This window comes from Myotis myotis, unplaced genomic scaffold (assembly GCF_014108235.1).
Source record: "Myotis myotis isolate mMyoMyo1 unplaced genomic scaffold, mMyoMyo1.p scaffold_m19_p_13, whole genome shotgun sequence".
Classification (NCBI taxonomy): Eukaryota; Metazoa; Chordata; class Mammalia; order Chiroptera; family Vespertilionidae; genus Myotis; species Myotis myotis.
The window spans coordinates 42198113-42222146 of record NW_023416317.1 but is presented as its reverse complement, the minus strand read 5'-3'; the positions used below and the strand labels follow the sequence as shown (position 1 = coordinate 42222146).

The 24034-nt window shown below is 40.3% G+C and overlaps 1 protein-coding gene across 4 annotated transcripts in view; it reads left to right on the top strand.

Annotated features, from left to right (window-relative positions):
• NEK10 (NIMA related kinase 10) overlaps positions 1–24034 on the top strand; it is a 123971-nt gene that overhangs the window by 86473 nt on the left and 13464 nt on the right. For 2 of the 4 annotated variants that reach the window (XM_036332793.1, XM_036332790.1), the window contains 5 exons: positions 124–307; positions 391–477; positions 2222–2276; positions 6935–6972; positions 18405–18505. In XM_036332793.1, the coding sequence (XP_036188686.1) occupies positions 124–307; positions 391–477; positions 2222–2276; positions 6935–6972; positions 18405–18505 (465 nt within the window). Of the gene's footprint in view, positions 1–123; positions 308–390; positions 478–2221; positions 2277–6934; positions 6973–7071; positions 7213–16970; positions 17001–18404; positions 18506–24034 lie in introns of all 4 variants that reach the window. The other 2 variants (XM_036332791.1, XM_036332794.1) reach the window with 2 other exon arrangements.

Here is a 24034-nt window from a genome sequence, read left to right as displayed (position 1 = left end):
GATGCTACCTCAGCACACATATTTGTAATGCTACTTTAAGTATTTTAATATATGTCCTAACAAGCTTTGTAACCTGCAGAAGGAACACAGAAGTGTCTGCTAAAGGTTGCGTTCCTCTCTCAGGAGACCTTCGAGAAGGCGAGCCTGAGCAGCAGCAGCAGTGGGGCAGCCAGCCTGAGGAGCGAGCTTTCCGAGAGCGTGGATCTGCCCCCCGAAGGGCTCCAGGCCCCCTGTGGAAGGGAAGAAGACAGGGCCTGTGACGAAATCCTGTCGGATGATACCTTCAACCTGGAAAACATCGAGAAAGGTCATTCTAGTGAAGGGCTGGCAGCACTCTGGCCTCCTTTCCATTTCAGGGTTCATGTGCTTCTTCTTTTTATTAATGTACAGATATATACTCAGAGCTCGACGATGACTTGGACATTTCGGACAACTCCAGCAGCTCCAGTTCCAGCCCTTTGAAAGAATCTACATTCAGTAAGCGTTCTTTACCAGTTGTGGACTCCAGCAGGTAGTAGGTTGGGCGTCAGGTAAATGTCATCCCGTACAGAACCCAGTGGTTTGTTTCTCAGGTGCAATGCTAATTGGCACAGGTGTGTCATCACTCTGAGCCCCCAAACCAACCAGCACTGTGGTTCTTTTGTTGCCTCAGTGGTCAAATCGTACCTCAGTTGCAGGTTAGATCTCCAGCCCCCGTCAGGCCTGGTGTGGGAGGCAACCAGCCGAAGTGTTTCTCTCACATCGATGTTTCTCTCTCTCTCTCTCTGTCTCACTCTCTCTCTAAAGATCAATGGGAAAAATATTCTCGGGTGAGGATTAAAAAAAAAAAAGAAACTTGGAGAATAAATTAGTGTTGGTATAGACTAAGTTTTGGAAAATTTTATTTACATTAATGTAAAGGAATGTATTATTCTTAAAACACTAAAGTAACCTAAATAATTTAATTGTTTAGAACTATGAAAAAATATGTTCTATAAATTCAGTCCATAGATGTTAATTTAACTCTTAATTTGAAACAGTAAAGAAAACGGTCACACTGGGATATGGGAAAGAAAAATAATAGATATATTAAGATAAAATTTGAAGATGATAAGGAGAGAGAGGATTCAATTCACTCAACAAATCTGAAACTGAAAGAAAAGATGTTCTAATAAAAAATGGAGAGAAAATAAAAACTCTTTCAAAAGAGTAAGTTCATGGGATATTAAATCGGGTAGGTAGAAATACTCTCTAAAATAAGTGAAAATAATTCTTACCAATGACTGTGTGACTTCTCACCAATGACTATCTCAAAAAAGAAGATTTAAAATAGTCTGCCTAAGGATAAAATTAGAATCCCAGGGATTTAGCTTCGTTCTTTGTCCCTTTTCAAACTTAATTGGAAAATTGGTGACTAGATGTTTCAGATTTTCCGGATAATCCCAATTTCTGACACTCTGCTCTGTTTTTCCTATAAATTTCAGCCTGCTAGGGAAAAATGTCTTTTTAAAAATTTTTAAATATATTTTTATTGATTTTAGAGAGGAAGGGAAAGGGATAGAGAGAAATACCAATGATGAGAGAGAATCATTGATCGGCTGCCTCCTGCATGCCTCCTACTGGGGATCGAGCCTGCAACCCAGGCATGTACCCTTGGCTGGAATCAAACCTGGGACCCTTCAGTCCGCAGGCCAACGCTGTATCCATTGAGCTAAATCGGGTAGGGCCTAGGGAAAATGTCTTGCTTTGTAATTGGGAAAATATGAATATTGTACCTTAAAAATATCCATGCATATAAATATGTGTAGCAGATTCTAGAAGCAGTTAATTACTGAGTGTTTTAAGATGAATTCAGTGTTGTATATCTCCAGTAACGATGGCGGGAGGGTCAGTGGGAAAGAAAAAGTTGGACCCTTAAATTTGCACGTGGTAACTTGCAGCTGGCTGTCTTGGCAAAGCTTTTGGATGATTATGACATAGATGTGTTATTGTTCTTTGTTAGCTATTAATAATGGAGTTTCTTTGCTTAGCACCTTTTCTTTATTAAAAAAGACCCTAGACAAACCTGTCAGGTAGATATTAATTTGCAACATTATATTTTAGCTGGTGCTTTCATAAATGAAGATCGTCTTTATACAGTGTACAATTTCTCAGATAATAGAATGCGGCACGTTTTAAGCAATCACCAAATAAATGATTTGCAATGGGAAACTATGTAGTCATTTTTATTTTCTTGTTCCAGGCACTTTAAAGAGAAGTTTTAGTGCTTCAGGAGGAGAAAGACAATCCCAAATGAGGTATGTACACATTGAGCTCTTAGAAATATTTTTAGACTCCATGGAGCTGAGTTATTGCTGGCTAGCTGGAAACCTGATAGCTAACAGTTACCCTGGGCATGTGGAAACGGAGGCTGTGAGAGCCCACCCTCCCAGAACTGATGTAGTTTACCAAGCAGCATATTGGGAAGCGTGCTAAGCTTGGACCTGGTTTTAGTCTGGCTTTGTGACCTTCAGCCAGTCAGTTCATTTCTTTGAGCTCAAGGGTGGGACAGGGAGGTAGGGCAGTTGTGCTTTTATGAGATCATCTGGAACCCTGACTCCTTATATTTTGTTTTGTGTTTGTTTTTTTTCACATCTCCAAGGAATAGGTTTTATCCTCATGGTCAATGTGAACCACATCACACCCACCTGTGGCCAGTGGGAAGTGGAAAGGGAGACACGCCCTTTCCTTTTAAGCACATGACTCATTTGTGCTCATCCCTTCTGCTCACATACCATTGGCCAGAACTTTGTCATATGACCACTTCTAGCTGCAAGGGAGGATGAATATGTGTGGGGGATTCTGTTTTAAAAGGAATAAGAAATTGCTGTTTTGGGATAACTAGAAGTTTCTACAACAGTTGATTCCTGGGCTTAGGACTAAAACAAAACTATTCAATTTGGCCTTCTGCAAGTCCCTGGCTACCGACCTTCCTGAGAGGACTGGGGGAGGCTGGTGTGACAGAAGCCTGGTTGTGGTGGTTTTAGAAGTGACAGGGGGAGGGTGTAGAGCGATTGAAGAAAGTGAGGGGTGAGCTGAAACAGTTAACTGGTGGGGAATGTCGATGGAAAAGGACCTTCTAGAATCTTTTGCAGGCCGGTTGGGACTGAGGAGAAGCAGGCCCTGGAGAGGAGAGATTTAGGATGGAAGAGAAGTGATGGTGGACAGTTTCCGAGTGGCTTGGAGCCAGAGAGGGGGCCTGGGAAAAGTGAAGTGACAACCATTTCTCTGTGTCTGAGAAATGGAGGCAAAGATAAACTGCAGCTTAGAAAGCAGAGAACAGGGATATTAAGGAAAGTAGTACACTTGGTGGGTTTTGTTTATTAGATGATTGGATGGTCTAGATTTGAGGAGTGTGATCAACCAGGGAGAAGCAGATAAACATTTCTGAATTGATATGGACTATATTTTTTGTTATCTTGGCTAAATACCTAGGGTGACATGGTTGGAGCATATGATAGGTTTCTGCTTAACTTTTTAAGAAACTGCCAAAGTGTTTTCTGGAGGGGTTGTATCACCTCTCCATCCCCACTTTGAGAGAGATGAACTTCATGTGTATATTGAGAGGGGGTGAAGCGGATGATAGTGTTTGTGGAAATCAGCCTTTGATGTGTGTATCTCTGAAATGATAAGGAGTAAGAGGGAAAATAGAACTCACTGTTCATGATGGAGGAACTCTCACAAAATATTATCTACTTTCAAATAACCATATGAATAGACGTCCTTATTGTTAACATTTGTTTGATGTTTTGTGCATCAACAGAGATAGACAAAAGCTGGGTTAATGTCTGTCAGGAAAAAGCCATTCCAAATTCAATAATTAGGACTTTATTTGCAATTTCCAGCTTTAATCATTTTCAGTGATCCAAGTGATGTAAAATCTTCTTCCTTTATTACTATTGCTTCCTTTATTATAAGAATTGGGAATGGGCTTGACTTTCATCAGTTTCTAGCTGGGTTTTATAGTCTCACTCAGTATATATATATTGATAGTTCTAATCCAATAAGCCATAAAATTTTATTTCCATTTACAAAGAAATTATTCTGTTTGGTGGAATTTGATGATGCACACAGGGGCTTCAGCCTCTTCCATTGTCACGTACACCCCAATCCTGCTAAGCTTTGGTCACTGTATCATGACCTTAAGAACATCAATTGATATTTACTACTGTGTGTTGGTACATAATAGACTATGCCCGGTCTTTTATTGCATTGTCTAGGGCACAGTGCACTGCACAGAGGTTCCAGTCCACAAATACCTGTAATTAATAGTTGCATGATTTTTATCTTGGCAGAAATTTTATATTTCTCACTGTACTAGGGCTGAAATCTCACCTACTGGCTTGAACTTTGCCATAGTCTGCCGGGAGCGGGTCCATCCTTGCTGTTTCAAGGGACCTGGCATATATGGCATACTGTTCTTAATATGTTTGCTCACCTTCTTGGCACTATGTGTTTTAACCAAGGTCTCTGAGAAAGGTTGTTTCCCCAGGTAGGGATTTTCCCCTGAAGTTAGGGAGGGAATAAAACCTCTTAACTAAGTGCCAGGCGGGTAATTAATCACTTTAACTATGAACAATCATGCTTAAGCTACATAATCTTTACTCCCTGGAATGGAGATAAGAAACGCCCTAACCTTTGTAATAGAGATTGATAGGATTGAATCAACTGGTATAAATACAGATGTAATAAGACAGCAAGACACAGAACTTAGAATACGGAACCAAGAGAGACAGAACCTACACAGAACGTTCTCTAGAGACAGAAGAACTTCGCTGGAGAGAACATGGCAAAAGATCCTGGACAGAAACTGGCCTCAGAACCTAGAGACAGAACCTAGCGAGAGAACATGGCAAAAGATCCTGGACTGAACCTGACTATAGAACATGGCAAGAGAACCTGACTAGAACCTGGTGACTGAACCTGGCTGGAGAACCTGGACAGAACCTGGCTGGAGATCCTAAGCAGAACTTCGCTGGAGATCCAGACCAGAACTTGGCTGGAGATCCTGGCTAGAGATCCTGGCTAGGCTGCTGATCAACTGAACGCTGTCTCTGTGTCTTTCCTTCTTCGCCGACTCCGTCCACACCTTTGGGGACCCCTGGACCTGCTGGGGTTGGGCCCCGGCAATAGTCACAGCCTAAGGCCCCATTCCCTCTTTTCTTTAAGATTCTGTTGCTCAGGCAACAAGATTTTTCCGTGCTTGCTTGCGTCCTGTTGCTAAGGCAACAGGGTATAGTTGGCAGGCTAGTTTATGACATCGGATGTTTGTGGCAGCAGAGATGCCTGTGGTTCACAACTTTGATAAATCAGTGAATGCATAATTGTATTCAGGGATGGGTGCCTGACTCTAGTCTTTGTATATAAAGATGATTATGGGCATTTGTAACCATCCGGTATCCTACATGTGGCGAGAAAGGCCCTTTTGTAATCTCAGGACCTATGGATCTTGTCTCCTTTTTTTTTTTTTTTTTTTTTTTTTTTTTTTTTTTTAGAAATAGTGGAAGGGGAGAAGGGAGGGAGGGCAGGAGTGGGGTGGGGAGAGCGAAACATTGATGTGAGAGACACATCGATTGGTTGCCTCCCTCAGGTGCCCTGACTGGGGCTGGATCAAACCTGCAACCCAGGCATGTGCCTTTGACTGGGAATTGAACCCATGACCCTTCTGTATGTGGGGGATACACTCTAACCACTGAGCACACCAGCCCGGGCTGAGCTTTGCCCTCTTTGAAGTTTCTGAGGGCAGGCAGAGGCCATCCCTTTTCTTTCTTTATATATCCCCTTATCCCAGGGCTAGGGAGAGTACATTAACTGTGCAAGACTGGCGAGATTCATTTACTTTTTAAGGCTCTGGAAACATGGGCTGGAAATGGGACAGAAAAAATAATGGGATCAAGAGAGGGCTGGTTTGGTAGAGGGTTAGGAGGAATGGAAAAGGATAGGGAAGGAACTCACAGTTGGATTTTAGCATTATTAGTAAAGATTTTAGCATTATTCTAGTACTTAGATGTTAGGTGGTAGGTAATGAGTTCCAATTTTGTTATTCCTCATAACTTAGGTATATGTTGCACGCATGTATCAAGATCTCTATGATGAAAATGAATAGGGTAGGGTAAGAGAATCACCAATCATGTTTATTTGAATTCCTATATGAGTGCATTACTACTCAGCAAATGACTATCAGGTGCCTCATACTTGGTTGATGATGTATATATTTTTGTTGGATTGCATTAAATTGAAGTGTGGCTCTTATAACTTGCGAGGACACAGATTGTTTTTATTTTATTTTTTAAAAATCCAACTATTAAGAAACGGGGTCTAAATTTTAGTGGAAAAAACAAGGTTGAAGGTTATTTATAGCTGTCCTTGGTGGGGTCTTAGGCCACCTCCCCTGGGTTGAAGGCGCTGAGACCAACTTGTAGAATGATCAGAAAATCTAGAATTTTAAGGCAGTGCAAACAAGTGATGTTAGTAATACTGGAAACTTTAGGAAAGATATAATCCTTTTAAATGAAAAAAATCATCTTATCTCATAGTTTCTTCTTTAGACATCAGGAACAAAGTGTAGAAAAATAATATGTCTAAAAATTAAATATTTCTTTTCAATACAAATCAATATGTTCATTTTAGTGTAATAAGAAAATCATTCAAGATGCTAAGAGATTTAGGCTCCTAGTCACTAGAGCTGATAAACAACTCTGACAGGACAAGGCTCTTCTGTTGCTCAGTGGGCTGTCAGGTCCGCTCTGGGTTCAGATATGTTTATTTTCTTCTTTACTGAACTCTTGAGATGTCTTAGGGGAAAAACTTTATTCATTTTTATAATCTAAGCCATAGCAAGGTGCAGGTTTTCAGTAAATGTTGGTCAAGTCCAAGTTGAACAAGTCCTTCTAATGACCCCTAATTCTGTTTTCAGGGACTTCACTGGGGGAGTGGTATCAAGACCAAGACCAGGTAATTTAGTGTTGGCAGCAATGCAATCATGCATGCCTCCCTGAAATTCAGTGTAATGTATGTTACAGCTTCTTATCTTTCCCCCTTTTATTTCTTCAGCTTTGCTGCCTCTTGACCTGCTTCTGAAAGTGCCACCCCTTATGCTCAGGGGCCACATTAAGGAGGTAGAGGCCGAGCTAGTGACGGGGTGGCAGTCCCACAGCCTCCCCACTGTGATCCTCCGCAGTCTCAAAGATCATGGTAGTACTTATTAGATCAAGTTCATGCCAAGCGCACAAAGGGTGAACACAGAATTCTAGTTGGGCCTGAAGTGTCTGAATGATGCTTGGGAGGTAATTTTAATTCAAACAGCAGAGGAATCTTGTTTTATCTATCATTATTTGGCATTTAAGAGTATCAAAATGCTTTCTGTGTTCACTTATTTGATGTAAATATGGGCTGTTTTTTTTTTTAAATTTGCATTTCTGCTTTGGTGGGAATAGTAACCAGTTGAACTATTGGTGCTTAAAGTGCATACCTATGAGAAAAAAATATATAGTAGCTATATTTTGCATACATGTTTCTGTAAGCTGACCCATATGATACAGGAGACTAAAGCCCATTTTTTTCTCTCTCCTTTACTCTGATACAGATAGTTCTTTGTAATTATTTGTATTTCATTAAAACAATATATCACATTGTGTCTTTAATAATTTAATAATTGTGGATTCTTAAAATATAAGTATTTATAATAATGGTTTGAGGAGGGAAGTTTCTGATTTCTATTAAAGAGGACCGAAGTACAACGGTAATGGTAAAATTGTCAGCTAAACCTGGACAGTTCAGGAAAAAGTTTAGTGATTGTGCTTTTAACATGAGTAGGAGTATATGACTCGAGTATAAAGTTCTGTTTGACTACTTTGGTTAATTTGGAGTTATTGCTTAATGCTATTTTCACTTTAACTTCCTTAATTTACGTGTTTTTGTAGTGTTAACATGTAGTGAACAAAGGTGATGTGAATTGATTTCCTGTAATATTAGTCCATCTCTCTGTATTTATTAGAGTTACTTTGAACAGTTATTGAGACTTTGGGGCTATTTGCACTGTCAACATAGATGTAAAAGAGGATGATTTTGTTATTAAGATGCCCAAAGCTCTCATGTTGACTGTGCTCCTCTGCTCCTACTATTTTGGCATAGGGTAAGTTCATAGCATCATCGTGAAGCTAAAACAGTCATTGTTGATTAATTTTTTTAACAGCAAGAGCAGACCATACACACACACACGTAAATGACTCACAGTTCTGTGGTGACCCATAACAAGGATTCCTTTTCTTAAAGGACATGATTCCTTTTCCTAAAGGTCAGATTAAGATTTGACTTGATGTCAGTGAAATTGATCAGATCTTTGGACCTTTTTAGCCCAGTTTACATGTAATATACTGTTTGTTATACTGTTCAACTTTTTAAATATTCACTGATTCATATATCTTTTAATTTAAAACAGAATAAGGTAGAGCATTTGTGAGTGTTGTCAGTGAATGCTAAAGTTTACCCATAAAGGAGATTAATAATATAGAACACATTCATGCCTATGATAGTTTGTGTTGCAACTTATGGTAGTAGGTGGTAGGTTTCTATTTTCCAGTGGAAAAACAATTCTGTATATTTTCCGTCCTAAAACAACTGGTATCAGCCCCACCTTCATCTGCAAATCATGCCCCTCTCCAGTTGTCCCCTCTGTATCTCTAGCCTAACTCAGAGAATAAAAAGGCAGTGACACTGTTGCTCTGGTTACACTTTAGGTCTTTGTTACCCAGAATAGGTACAGCACTGGAATGTGTGAATGATTTATTAAAAAAACAACAACAAGCAAGCAGATCATATTAGTAGTTCATTCATTTAAAATTTTGATTTTGCTTTATTGGATAAAAAGGAACATGCTGGAAATTATGTATAACCAACAGCTACAGCTCTGTATTACCTAAATGTTCTAGAAAAAATTGTCAGGGAGGGGATTTATGTCAAAGCCTGGGTATGCCCCCAGGACTATAGCTAGTATGTGAACATCATTTTTTATGGGCTCTGGCAGAACAAAGGGTGAGAATTATTATTTTAGAGTCCCATGTGGCTGAGTTGTAATAAGATCCTGCTTACATTGTACTCCTAAAATGTGGACTTCTAGGTTCATATTGTGATGATACAGCAGAATCAAAACTCCTGTAGAACAAATAACTCTGGAACCATTTCAGGTGAACACAATGACAATGAAAAGTTTGACAACATATATTTCTATTGATTTCAGAGAGGGAGGGAAGAGAGAGAGCTAGAAACATCAATGATGATTGTTGCCTCCTGCATGCTCCACACTGGGGATTGAGTCCCAACCCAAGCATGTGCCCTGACCAGGAATCAAACCATGACCTCCTGGTTCATAAGTCTATGCTCAACCACTGAGCAACACTGGCCGGGATTATTCTTTCTTTTTATACTAATTAGATTGTGTAAATGTTTTATAGACTTTCTTTCGGTTAGATAATAGACTATAGCTCTCTGCTAATAGAAATAAAAATTTAGGAATTCCTATAGTGCATAGGTGAAAATACTAACAATAATTAACATGGAATCAGTGGATGAATAAAAATTTTAAACATGTTGATTATTTTAGCTCTGCTTCCCTGACTTTAGTCACTTATAGATTTTCATGCACAGCTGGCCATACCTGAGTACCATCTGCACACTATTTTCCTGATATTTTTTTAAAATTTTTTGAAAGGAACATTAAATTTTATTTTAAATTACAGTTTATATTTAATATTATTTTGTATTAGTTTCCAGTGTACAGCATAGTGGTTAGATAACCATATACTTTGCAATGTGTGCCCTTCCTCCCTCCCCCCCTCCGATATTTCCAGTGCCCACCTGGCAACGTACACAGTTTTGGCTGGATCGACACTGATATTTTCTCTCCCTTGCTCAGTTCTCATTTTCATCAGCATTAGCAGGCACCAAATTGATGTATGGAGATTCTTATCCTCTGTGTTTTGACTAGAAATTGTCACTTCATGATATCTGGGCCCTTAATTTTGTTCTCTTACTAGGTGACAGAGAATCTATTTTTATACTTATCCTTTGCTCATAATGATCTGATCTAAAGAAAATAGTCAGTGTTGCTCCCAAATATTCCAGAGAGTACAGCTAATACTCTCTTCTAATGACCAACCATTCAAATTAGTAGCTTACGTTCAAATTAGTCATTCACAATAGGTACTTAATACTAAATTTCACAATTGCAAAAATGATTCTGAGTCCATGCCTTCTCTCATTTTACTGCATAAAAATTCTTTTAGCATAGAAAAATGTGCTCCCCAGATTTTAATCAAAACTTATAATACTAGTTTATACTATGCAATTTGGCATATAATTATGTACGTTCTATATCGCTTGTTGGGATTTAGTTATATTAGCTCTACCTTCCAACCAGATTATAAGCGTCTTTAGTAAAGTTTGCATATATCTGGATCATTTCCTCTGAGATCAGGCCCTTGAAAACTTATTGAGTGACTGATGCAGACCTACCCTCTATCCATCCTTGTCTATCCTTGCTAATGGGAACAGCTGCATAGTAACCTTATGATTACTTCAAGGATGAAAACAATGATATTTTAATGTTAGACTTCAGATTGTAGAAAGGGTAGGTGACATTTCCTTTGCCGCCGATAATTTGCTTCCTAATTCTTCCTGCCAAGTGAGGCAGTGAAGGAGTATAGACCAGGTCCCAGAAGGACGCTGCCAGAGATATAGATTTTCTTTTCCATATTCTTTGTAGGATAATGTCTTTCCAAAGAGATACTCAGACTCACAAAAGTTACCTTTGATCCCAACCCAAGACCAGGTGCCAACTGCAAATCAGCCGTTCCATGGCAGCTCTCATCCCGTCCTGAGGGTTTCTGCCCTGGCGGAAAGGCCAAGCTACACCCCCTCTGGTAGGAGGAAAGGGAGGTCAGTGTGGCTTGGGTGATGGGGATAGCACTCTGTTCAAAATAGCTGAGTCAATACAAAAGCCAGGCTCTCAAGTTCCAAATTGGCATTATTCATTATTTTAATAAAATTAAAAAAAATAGTTTTGGAGTATATCCAACTATCCTTTGAGTTGTCATCATACTAGCATAGTTACTTGTGTAAAGAGGACAGAGACAAGTCAGTCAAGACTAATGACAAGAGGCCTCTTTCTTCTAGCTGGGCCACCTGCCTGCCCTCCAGTACATCCAGGACCTCACCCATGCTTGACTAACATTCCCCACTATGGACTCCATAGATTATTTGGGACGCTGTAGATAGTGAGTTATGTAAATAATTTATGTAAATAATTTTTCAAACCATATTGGAATGCAAAAGCACAATTCTTAAAGTTATTCTTTAGCAAGTGTTCCAGTTTTATTTAATCTATTAATGATGGAACCAGATGGAGAATAAAAGAGCTGGTTCCAAGAGCATTTAAGGAGCAGGGCTTAATATAGTCAAGAAAGAAAAGCCAAAATAGCATTGCTAAATTAAGCATAAGACTAGTGAAGTTTCTATAGAGGAATTAAACCATGTGTGTTTGTGATTAACTTCTTATTTGGCCTATGAAGTCATACCAATAGGTCAGTTTCTGCAGGTAAATTCCTAACACTACAGGCTGTAAACTACCTGCACCTTTATCGGCGTGGATCGTTAGTTAAATATACTGGGACGTTACCCAAAAGTGTTAGATTAGGATCAAGTGGGGTTAGGAAATGATCTAACATGATGCCAGAGAATTAAGCAATGATCATTTTGCCTAGTCTTTCCATGATTGGGATAAATTTTTCTTGTTCAGGTAATTGAATGGGGCTGGGGGCATCTTTTCTTTCTGTTTGTTTGTTGTTTTTTTAATTTTTTTGATTGATTAGCCTTTGGATTCTCAATGCTGAAGATAGTGTGGTTTTCACACCACAATATTTTATTCCTGAGAATCTGGGCTTCATCAATCGAGTTGACTTTCAGAGAAAAAAATAGTTCCCTTTAGCAGGAATAAATGAGTCAGCATGACTTGGTTAGTCATTGTAGCATTGCATAAGAAATAACTAAGTGAGAAGAGTGAGGCTGTATAGACCAGACCAAATACATATGTTATTTTTAGTCCAAAAATTCAGGAATAAAATTTAATTCTCTGTATTTTCCCAACACTGACCTTAATTGTTATATCAAGCCCCCTTCCAGATATCAGAAAACATGGTCAAGTACCCTAAATCTAAATGTCAATGTGTTGGTGATTTCTTGATTATATCAGGTTCAAAGTCAGACAAACCGAGGATTGCCCTTCTCTCTCTCCTTCTCGGGGTGATATTTTTGTGCCAAGGATCTAATTGGTATCATGGTACTGGGGCTTTGAGACCACGTGTGCTGGTGTCTGACCTGATTATCGAGCGTGGTTACTCTTCGGCATTGGCATCCAGGGACGTGACACAGCCCCACCTGACTTCCCGTTACAGTCCATGTTTCCACGGTGGCTGTGGAATGAAGGCAAGACCTTTGTAGGGCAAGCTCTCGCCTGTTGGCTTCCCTTCTCCAGGGGCTGGGAGGTTAGTCTGACATTTCTGGGCCTGGAGGTTTGAGATCTCAGCACAGCCTCTTTGTCTCTGACACCCCAGGGAGCTATCTCTGTAGCCCACCCAGCCCGTGCCGTTGCCGATGGTGCAGGTAAGCTCTGCATGACCATGGCCTCTTGGGAACCAGCACCCAGCCTTGCCACTCCTGAACCCCCAAACTCAAAGACAGTTCCATCAACCCACTCTTTCCTCCTTTCTGCTCCCACCCAGACTTCGTCTAAGGTGAACTGCAATTTGAGTCTCTCTGAGGCTTTCTTTTCTCTGTATTCTCCCTCCTCAGAGAATCTTTATGTCATCCAGGAGCGGTGGGAAGATGAGCGTATTCAGCAATTATTCTGTTGAATCTCTCTGCCTTCTGCTTAGACAGATTATTATTTTTTTTTAAGCCCAGGAATGTACTTGCTCTTTTCCTTGGTTCCTCTTTGCCACTCCATCCTGGGGGAATGCTGGTCGCACTCTGCTTGCTCAGCAAGGGGAGTTCATGAGGTGGAAAGGGAGTGTGGGAAATAATACAACAACATTTTCAACAGCCTCTTGTCATGTGTATTGTGTAGTCATTTCTACGAACTTCGACTTTAAAAATCTTGAGGTTATATTTTATATTTTGCAGAATAACTAAAGAGATAGCAAGTTTAGAATTGGGGACCCCCTACCTAGTTGAGAGAGAGAGGGAGAGAGAAGGATGAAATGCATTACGTCAATGCAACGAAGTCAGAATTTAAGAGCGAAGGGCTTCAAAGCAGCCTTGCTTCTTTGGCCTTTAAATAGCTCCTATCTGAAGGTTCAAATGCAAAGGGGTTGAAGGGAGCCTGATCACTCAGAGGGTGAAAGAAGCTGAGGCTTTGATGTAGCTCCTGCCATTTTGTGGGACAACCCACCAGGTGTGGCTTTAGGGGGACTTGGCCCTACTTGGGCCCTTCTTGGGCTTGGACCAACAGGGAGTTGGTCTATGATGGGAAGATTCCATGCCCAAGATCCCAGTCTTCTCTCTCACTTCCCTCTCCCTTTCCACCAGATGTCGTTCTCTCTCAGTGACTGGAGCCCAAGCTTCTGCAGCCTCTTGGCTCCTTTCCCCCCCAGACAGTAACACATGCCAGTCCAAGCCAAGCCTCTGCCTTCAGCTCTCGGCCTCCTCTCATGAGATCACCTTCCCTGAAATACAGTCTCCCGCATGGCTCCTCGCCATCATATATGGTCCCTGGCTAACTATCTTATCAGCCGTACCCACACCTCTTCGTTGTACTGCACACCGGATAAACTGGACACTAGCTGCTCTCCGGAGGCACGTAGCTGACTCCTGTCCTTTGCTGGAAATGTTTCTTCTACTCAGAAGCTCTCACTCAAGTCTACCTTCCCTCATACCAAAGCCTCCTCATTCTGCATGGGCTTCACAAACGAAACCTTTTATAAACTTTGGCCCTCCATTCCACCGTTGTTTGGGTGAACCTCCCATGGTCCTTTGTTCACCTTCTAAGCACAGGGGTTGATTGTTGAATATTTGTAGATTTGAACTACAATTCAGTTACTTCATTTCATCTTATTTAAAAGTAAAGAAATGGTGTGCTCGCTTTGGCAGCACATATACTAAAAAAAAAAAAAAAAAAAAAAAAAAAAGTAAAGAAATGAAAGTGAATCTGTCCACCATACTTAAATGTAAACGGTTGTATTGTCTTTTAATGGAGAAGTTGGTCCAAAAGAGCGAAGCCCATGTATGGTTCAGCCCCATTCATAAAGGGAAAATATTTTTCACTTCTTCAGGGAGCTCCTGCCTGAAACTGTCTATCCTCCAGTTCAAAAATTGCTGACTCTCAGCAGAGAGAATTCAGGAAAATAGTAGGTTGATACTATATCTTGGTCAACTGGGGGAATACAATGTAATCCATCTTTTGCTCAGTTTATAGCAATTAACAGCTTGCACTGTGAGCTGTAGTTTTAATAGATTGGAGCCCTAACTGGTTTGGCTCAGTTGATAGAGCGTTGGCCTGCGGACTGAAGGGTCCCAGGTTCGATTCCGGTCAAGGGCATGTACCTTGGTTGCGGGCACATCCCCAGTAGGGGGTGTGCAGGAGGCAGCTGATCGATGTTTCTCTTTCATCGATGTTTCTAACTCTCTATCCCTCATCCTTCTTCTCTGTAAAAAAATCAATAAAATATATTAAAAAAAAATAAATGGATTGGATGTATAGTGTAAATCAAGGCTCAGAGAACAAGGATGGGCCATGACTGACCTGGTATTGTAACGTGCCAGGACCTAATTAAGCAGAAGATAGTGCACTGCACAGGTGACAAAGGCCTAATGCTTTTTGTGTGAATAGTTAGGATGCATAGTGTTCTCAGTGTACTGAGCTGAAAGATTTATTAAAAAAGAATGCTTTAAATCTCAAAATGATATGGCTAACATTTGCCATTAACCTGGTGGTTATTAATATTTAAATAAGAAATACAAGTTTTGAAAGGTATCTATTTGGATTTTTATCCCTTCTTGTTTTCCTAAAATTATTAAGAGCTTAATAAGTATACATTTTGGAGTGAGGGAATATAAGAAATTATGAAGATTTGATCATGTAGAAAAGAAGGAATAATAGTTTCATACCCAGAATTAGCCGAAGTTGTTCAGGAAATCAAGAGGGTTTGCAAATGTTATAGCTAGACTCCCTCCTATTATTTCCTGTCTCAAAGTTCATTTTTCTCTCCAGCCATAACTCACATCTCAGTAAATTTTCCAGAGCACACCAGGAGTGCTGAACTGGTCATGGGCTCCTGCTTTGCCATGATACAGCAGCAGCAGGTACCCGAGCGACTGTTCTCGTGGTACCTGAGACTAAACATTACCTTTAATCTAGGTGATGGAGTGGGAAATAACTTTAAATTGAAAAAGCAGCAGATTACGTGATAATGCTTTTAATATATAAAATGCAATAAAAGAATTAGTATTCAGAATATGTAAAGAGCACTTACAAACAAATAAGAAAACAAGAACAACAACAACAACACATGGGACACAAATAGGAAATTCACCAAAGAAGTACAATAACCTCGTTGCCTTCAGATAAACACACACACACAAAAAAACCTCCTAGAATCGGATTGGTAGAATTGAGAAGTATATAATGTTGATCAAGTTATAGATAAATGGATTCTCTTCTGATCAGAGTGCAAGTTGAGTTAGCCACTTTAAAATGTATTTGTTAAAATAAGAATTATGTATACATGAAGGCCCAACTAGTATTTAATTTCTCCTCAACTTCCCTAAGAGACCTTTTGTACTTATGGACAATGAGGCACGTGCGTGTACACTCACTGTGGCATCACTTATAAGCAAGAGAAATTGAAAGCAAACTCAGTACCCATCAAGACAGAGGTGGCACCCTAGTGGTTTGGCTCAGTGGATAGAGCATTGGTCTGCAGACTGGAGGGTCTCGGGTTTGAGTCCAGTCAAGGGCACATACCTCTGTTGCAGGCTCCTCCCCGGCCTGGGCCCTGGTTGGGGCTTGTGCAGGAGGCAACCAATCGATGTGTCTCTCTCACATCGATGTTTCTCTTTGTTTTCTCCTAAAAATAAATGGAAAAATATCCTTGGGTGAGGATTAACCAAAAAACCCCCCACAAGACAGAGGTGGCTAAGTAAACTGTGCTGCATGCAGAATGCTCAGTGCTACTCAACAGTGGATATGAAGAATGAGCCAGAACTCTGTGTTGGCAAAAAGAATCTCCATGCCAGACTGAATGAGAAAAAAATCGAACAAGTCTTACGATGTATCACCATATATTTTTAAAAAGAGAAAGAATTCATAAGCTAATGCTATAGATTTTCTACAATAGTAGTTTTCAAAATCTTTTGGCAATGACCCTCAATAAGAAACACATTTTATATCTTGAATGAGTGAACTCTTGCTACATGCAGTGCACTCTGAAAGTTTTCTATCCTGTTCCATGTCATTCCATCCCATTTTTCAAAATGCTGGTCATGGCCCATTAAACTCGTTTCAGGATGAACCACAGTTTGAAAAATACTGTTGTGACGTTAAAGCTTATGTATGTAAATGGAGAGAGAAGTGACTTGGCAACACACCACGCTGATAGTGGAGGCTACCTCTGGGGAGGAGGCTGATGGGTGGTGGTTCCAGAGGGCCTCCTGCTCTTCTGTAATATTTAGGTTGTTAATATGTTTGTTTGCTTGTTTTACAAGGGGCATGTGTAATTAAACATTTTTAATTTATTTCTTAGAGAGTAAGCAATCAAAACTATTTTCCGAAGACAAGGATTTATTGGACTTGAGGGAGAACAGTCAAAGGTTTTTAAGGAAAACAAGTTTACGTTATTTTGCATAATTGAGTAATTCAGAAGACAGGCATTCTAGCTAACCATCTCTGTTTTTGTATCTAGGGCCACAGATGAGCACACTCTTGTGGCAAGGTAGAGTCAAACCCATGTGACATCCCACTCAAAATGTCATCACAAATCTAAGAACACTCTGCCAGGCTGGGAGATTGTAACTCGTTTCCTAGAAGTATGAAGTCCACATATCAAAAACATAAAGTGGGCAACATGAAAATGATCAAGAACTAAGCTGTTTAGTTTATGAAAATGCCAAGTTAATGTGCCTGGTGCAACATCAACTGGGCCACATTACATGGCCTCTAATTTTTGCTATGGGTCTAGACCAGCCGTGGGCAAACTACGGCCCACGGGCCGGATTCGGCCCGTTTGAAATGAATAAAACTAAAAAAAAAAAAAGACCGTACCCTTTTATGTAATGATGTTTACTTTGAATTTATATTAGTTCACACAAACACTCCATCCATGCTTTTGTTCCGGCCCTCCGGTCCAGTTTAAGAACCCACTGTGGCCCTCGCGTCAAAAAGTTTGCCCACCCCTGGTCTAGACAAACAGTTGCATTTTCACAGCTATTTCGGCAAGAAGCCAGCACTGGAGAGAATATGGCACGTGTACTCTCAGCCACCTCCGCAGGCTGTAGCCCCAGCGCTGTTTTCTGTTTTGGAGCTATCTTAATTCTTTCTGATTTACCTTCACCTTTTTACCCCAAGAGCAATTTCTTAAACCTCATTCTAATGGTCAAGTAATTGATGCTTAAAAGGAGTTAGACACAGTTTTTAGGGAAGATCGATCCTTTAAATTTTAAACAAAGTATTAAATGCAGATGAACTAGAGCTAGATTGTTTCCTGTGTGAATTTCTTAATTAACTCAATAAAGATACCCATAAAGAAAATAGTATTTGACACCAACCTAGCCTAAAACTGTGAAAGTAGTGTGGCTCTATGATGAGAATTTGGGGTAAATTATAAATGTGTCCTATTGAGACCTGGACAGAAATCCAGGTGAATATTGTAATTTGTAATAATCAAGAGTTTGAAAGTTACTTAATTTGAACTTTTGTTACTTAGAATTTTTTTATTGGGGGGGATTTTTTTTGCTCTCTGTAAGATTGTCTATTCAGTGTTTGCATAAACGAATTAAACACTTAAAAGCATGATATTCTCTTAACTGCACATATCTGAATCCCAGCTTTTCAACGGCTGCCACTGATTCCTGGTGGCAGCCTCATGTAATTGCAGGCAAAATTCCAAGAGATAACTGGTCTTCCAGATGTTAGAAAGTAGAAGTCCGAGAAGTAAAAGAACTTGTGCACCCCCTATTATAAAATATTGAAGTGTTACAAGGTCCTTACATATTGTCTCATTGGTAGGATGAAGGTCTTTGCTTAACTTTTATTTCAGAATTTTACCCCATTTTCTACTAATAATCACTTTAAGAGAGACAACCAGGGTCTTGACTAACTGAAAATGTATCATCCACAGCATCTGCAGGGATCGCTGTATCCCAGAGGAAAGTCCGTCAGATCAGTGATCCCATTCAGCAGATCTTAATTCAGCTGCACAAAATCATCTACATCACGCAGGTCAGTGTTTTGCCTTTCATTTCCTCTTCATCTTAAATATAAATCTGCTGCTAATATTGCTTACAGGCTTTGTGGAACGTTTAGTTGAGTGAGTACTTGTTTTTATCCTCCCCAACTACAAATATCTGGGGACATCATGGCTTAGCAGCAGAGCTAGGGAGATAGAATAAAGGAAGCAAATATGGCTGGTTTTCCCTGTGACCTCCTCCCTGCTCTTTCACTGTTAGTGCCCAACCCAAACCAAACTTCAGTGCAAATGTGCCGTCAGTGTGGGGTGAAAGTGAGGGCCGAGATGGGCTTTTGAAGCAGCTTTACCACAGACAGGAAAGAGGAAAGTAATGTCCACCCACAAATCCTGAGGGTGCTGGCTTAAAACCAGGACCTCTCAGAGAAATGAAAACTCTAAGCACAGAAAATGCAGGAGTGTGAAAACTCCCTTTTTCCAAACCTCAGCAACTCTCTGGCCCCGGGGAAGCGAGCACTGTTTAAAAATGGCTACCATGTACTTGCATAAATGTGTCTGGCTTGGTTGTTCGTCTACTAAGGAGAGGAAGAGAAATCTAGAAAATAAAGGAAGAGCAGAGAGGGGAGTCACTACTTAAAGTCCCGGGGCAGAGCCCACGAAAGGGACAGAATAGAAGGGGACACCCCAGCCTGGGCTGAGATCCGGACCTCCCAGGAAAGGTCGGAGAAGTCCACGGAGGTGCTGCTCTAGGGAAACTCGCAGGGCAGCCTGCCTCGGGGGGTTGGGGTGAGCCACCGATGAGGAGGTGTCCTACCATGGAACTTGCTGGAAATCAGCACGTGAGCATGGTGTGATGGGGAGTGCCCTCTACAGGACCAGGAGGCTGCCCACGGGTAGGTGCCGCCCCAGGGACTCTCTGGGATGCCACCTGCAGGGTTGAATCTGGCTGGGGGGACCCCATTGCTCTGACTGCTTCGTGCTAAAGGCCCAGGGCAAGGCAGGAGCATCCCTGGGAGCAGGGACAAGCTCGCCCTCCTCCACTGTCTTTTCAGTGCGTCCCTTCAGCGCCCTCTCTGATACAGCCGACCATCCTGCCAGCTGGCAGGGGAGAAGTAGTCCAGTATCCCAAGCAGGGCTGTGAAGGGTGTATTTGGAGCTGAGAGACAATAAATTGACAGCTGGCACACATAACCTGGGGGGAGGGGGGCAGACATGGGAGACCTTTCTCTGGGACCTCCCCACCTACAAGTTCTCAATAGGAGGATGGGGGTGGGGGACTTGGTTAATAAATCAAATATAATGTGCCACATCTCTATTGAGTACAGATATTATATTCAAAATTGCGTTTCCACTTAAATACTGACATAGATATATGGGGAAAGCATTCTTAACTTCAGTGTTATGGAAATAGCTTTAAATAGCTTATTGGTTGCCTCAATGATTAACTCATAAATTGAGAGAAAATATCCTTTGAAATTTAAATATAGTGTTCATATGCCTGTCTTGCTAATTTATATATAATACATAATAAAAAACTTTTTAATGGATGTATTCTATAACTTTATTAGATTTCAACCTATTTTAAAGCAAGAATGAAACTATTATGATGATCTTACACTGCCAGCCTAACAAATGGTTTCACATTTTTTGGCAAGATGGCATTCCTTGCTGTAAGTTCAGATATAACCATTGTGGTTTTTTAAATTGCATTTCCAGGACCTTTTAAAGTTTATGACGTTGCACATAGTAAGGAATGATTCCTCTTTGGGGAACTTTACATTACAGCGCTAACTAAAGTCAATGCCTTTCAGACACAGGAGACAAAGACAAGTCTAACCATTATACTAGTGAATTTGCTGGAGGTTAAAGACCAAGATCACTCTCTCTCTCTCTCTCTCTCTCTCTGCCAACGCTCAAAGTAAAACGGAATTGACAAGACAAAATGAATCAACAACAAAAAATCTTCTTGTCCACACATTTATTTACTAGTCAAACTCTCAGACTTCGGCTGTGGAGGCCGACCCGGATGGCAGGGCCGGTCCGGTCACTCCTGACAGCCAGCAGATGACCTGACAGGGGAAATGGTTCACTTTTGGCTGGAGGTGGCCTTTTCTCTCCAGTTTCCATGGAGACAGATCTGTAGAAATCATCCCAGAGCAACTATTTTAAAAGGCAGGATGTTAAAATCCTTACCCTGCCTTCACTGATTTGACATGTTTTAATCAACGCGGAGATGTAATCTTAAGACCAAAAAGCTGAGAATGAAATCAGTGGTTCATTTCCATCGCTGGAAGCCAAAGTCAATCTCTGGGTATATCAGGTGACCAAGTACATATGTTAGCGTTTAGCTGAGTCTCTGTGTGTTTTCCCTTAGGTAAGACCTGCCTAGCCAACATCAGCTTTGGATGTAACTCGGCATTTAGGGTTTGGTTGTTTTGTTAAATAAATGCTTTGAAAATTAGCATAGAGCTGCTTTCAAGAATTAAACATCTGTCTCCCAGAGAACAGACAGGCAGTCTGGCCAGAGCTGCTTTGCATTTTGCATCTCCATCTTATCAACCACAAATGTTGCCAACAGAACAAAAATATCTGGTTGGGAAGAGCACTGTGCCGCCCTCAGATGCAAGTTGCACTATGGACTGTGAAACTTACTGCCTTTCTCATAAGTGATGACGGATGGAAAGAGAACCATCCACACCCTCGCATCTGGATCTCCTGGGTCCTAATGGCGAGGGCGACAGGTTAAATAGAATTTAGGGTAACGCTGTGTTTCTCAAATGAACTCAGGCTTGCAGGGTTTGTAAATTCTAAGAGAAAGTCTTACATTTTGTGTATTTATTTTGATGATAATCTTGGAACATTTTACTTTAGCATTTAGAGAAATCTCTTAAGCAGTTATATGTCAGAATAGGGTTTTTATTATGGAAAAGATATTAAGTCGCTATCAGATGGAGCCCCACGGACTCCAAATGGTCTGCCGATGTATTCTTGGAGATACTAGAGAATGATGTTCTTTAAAAAGAATCCATATATTAAGCAAGTTTGGGAAAACCTACTATAAAACATATGTATCAGATTTCATTTTTCCTTTTGTTATTTTGCAGTGAAAACAAACAGATGAAAATCAAGCTTTTAGACGTATGAGTCATTATCTTTTCTAGACTCATTTCCTTCATCAGTAAAATTCAGGCAGCTTATGGGGCTATTGTGATAAAGAAAAGAAAGACTATGAGATGTTTACAAATGATAAAGTACTATTCTACAGTGCAGCTTGTGGTGACGCTATTTGCTCCAGATTATTGGTTGTGCAAGAAGACTCTCTACCTCAGGAAGCATCCTTGCATGTTATGTAATGTCTTTAAGCTCCGTTTTCCTCACCTATAAAATAGTACCTGCTTTATAAGTTTGTTGTAGGAAAAACGTGCCTTACTGTGCATAAAAGAGTAATCAGAGCGCCTGGCACATAGAAATCATAGGTATTCATGTTTTATTCTTAGTGCTATAGTTTTTATATATATTTTATACTTATGTCATCTGCAACTGGGTAAAATTTTAAATTCTTTCATGAAAACTTTAAAGATGCAGTGCTGCCCAGTGATAGTTATTCTAATAAGATACAATATCTTTTTAATACCGCCCTGTGTATGAATATGAATCTTAGGTTGATGGAATGTTAGCTTACTCAAGAAAGTTTTCATGAGGATTAATTCAAGCCATCAGGAGAAGTAAAATAAGGCTCATTAAGTTAAATACATAATAAGGATTTTAAGAGCATCTGAATTAGTAAGTTGATACTGGTAGCTGCCAGTACTGGGGTAAGCCGCCTTTAAAGGAATCTATGGACCACTGATGATTCACATCCTCAAAAGTTTGCCATAGCAGACAATTAGGTGTATCAGACCAGACTTTCTGCCTTTCTCTATGACAGTGGGGACCATGCTGGGCAGCTACGAGACAGTACCAGGCCAACACTGCCACCTGGTGTTTAACTTAGGGAAGTGGCAACTTCTGGTGGATAACAGTAGGACATTATCAAATTCAAAAGTATCTCGCTCAGGCACTTTCCCCATCTCTTTTCCACTCCAACCCATCACCCCCTTGCTAGGAAAGCATGCACATGCTCTCCTCTTCATAGTCTGATGCACTTCAGGTTAAATTCACCCACTTTTGCTAGTCTCTCATGCACACAAATGTCATTTATACTCATTTTCCTTCTCATCTGTCTTCCAACTGTTTGCTCATTAATGCTGAGAAATCTGTCACTCTACATTTCTTGATTTCCCCTTTTTATTAAAGGACAACATTAATTACAACTCTTTGCCTGGGGTAGGAAGTAGTAATCGCGTCTGGCTCAAGGTAAAACAAGCCATAATATTGACGTAAAAGTAGATCAGCAGAGGTTCAGTGCAGTCAACCTATAAAACCTTTCAGGATACACTGAAGGGCTTCTGAATCTCCCATCTTACTTCTTCTGTAATTAAACTGCTTTGACTCAAGCAAAGTCAAAGGATTAACTAGGTTATAGATGCATTTTAAAACTTTTTTCAATTGCATTATTCTTATTTTATATCATTACCGTGCTTCATAATGGATCCCGTATTCTATTGTGTTTGAGCTTATGAATAGTTTTTCTTTGCTATAAAATCAGTGGTTGTGAGCTCCTGTAGACCCTATTCAGTGCTCTACTATTACCTTTTATATATCTCCCTGTTTTGTGGAACTTGAATAATAGATGTCCATTGTATTAATCAGGATATGTTCAGTTATGCTGCACTAACAGATGCACCCTGGAGTCTCTTGACTTGTCACAATAGAGGTCTACTTCTCACTCAGCTAACGTTGGCTGTCATTCACCTGTGGCTCTGGCATCAGGACTCCAAGCTTCTTGCCCTAGAGGAGGGGCAGGGATGGAGGAAGAACATTGGTTTTGCATGGCCTTGATCTTAGAATGACACATGTCATTTTCATTGGTCACAAGTAGTCACATGGCACCAAACTAAAACTGTGAGGGGGGTGGAGTAATAATCATCTCTGCTACATTACTCTTTCTTTCGATCTGAGCTCTGTGTTTTCTTTTAAATCGTTAGAGTTCCTACTACCACATTTTTCTTCCTATTTAGTCTTTCATTTTTCTTACTGGTTCCTTTTCCTCTCCTTGCAAGACCTCTCCATATTTCAACAAACCAAATGCCATTTTCACCAGGAGACTCCTTATCATGTTGACCCTATTTTTTCTCTGTTATCCATCTCCCAAACTTCACTTTACCTCTCTGTGCTTTTTAGGTCCTTTGATTTCTTTGTATACATCCAACCTGCAAAGTAGTAAAAAAACCAATTTTTTGAAATCCCCATTGTCATCCAATCCCACATTTTCTAAGATTCTGCAGTGACTTCCAACTACTTACTTATTAAACCTAACTCACCCTGGCTTGGCCCTCATGTGTAATGTGTACTAACTCATTCTCTCCTTCTCTCTCCCTCTCTTCTCGCTCTCTCTTTTTTATTTTTAGAGGCTATTATATATATATATATATATATTTTTGATATCTTTATTGATTTCAGAG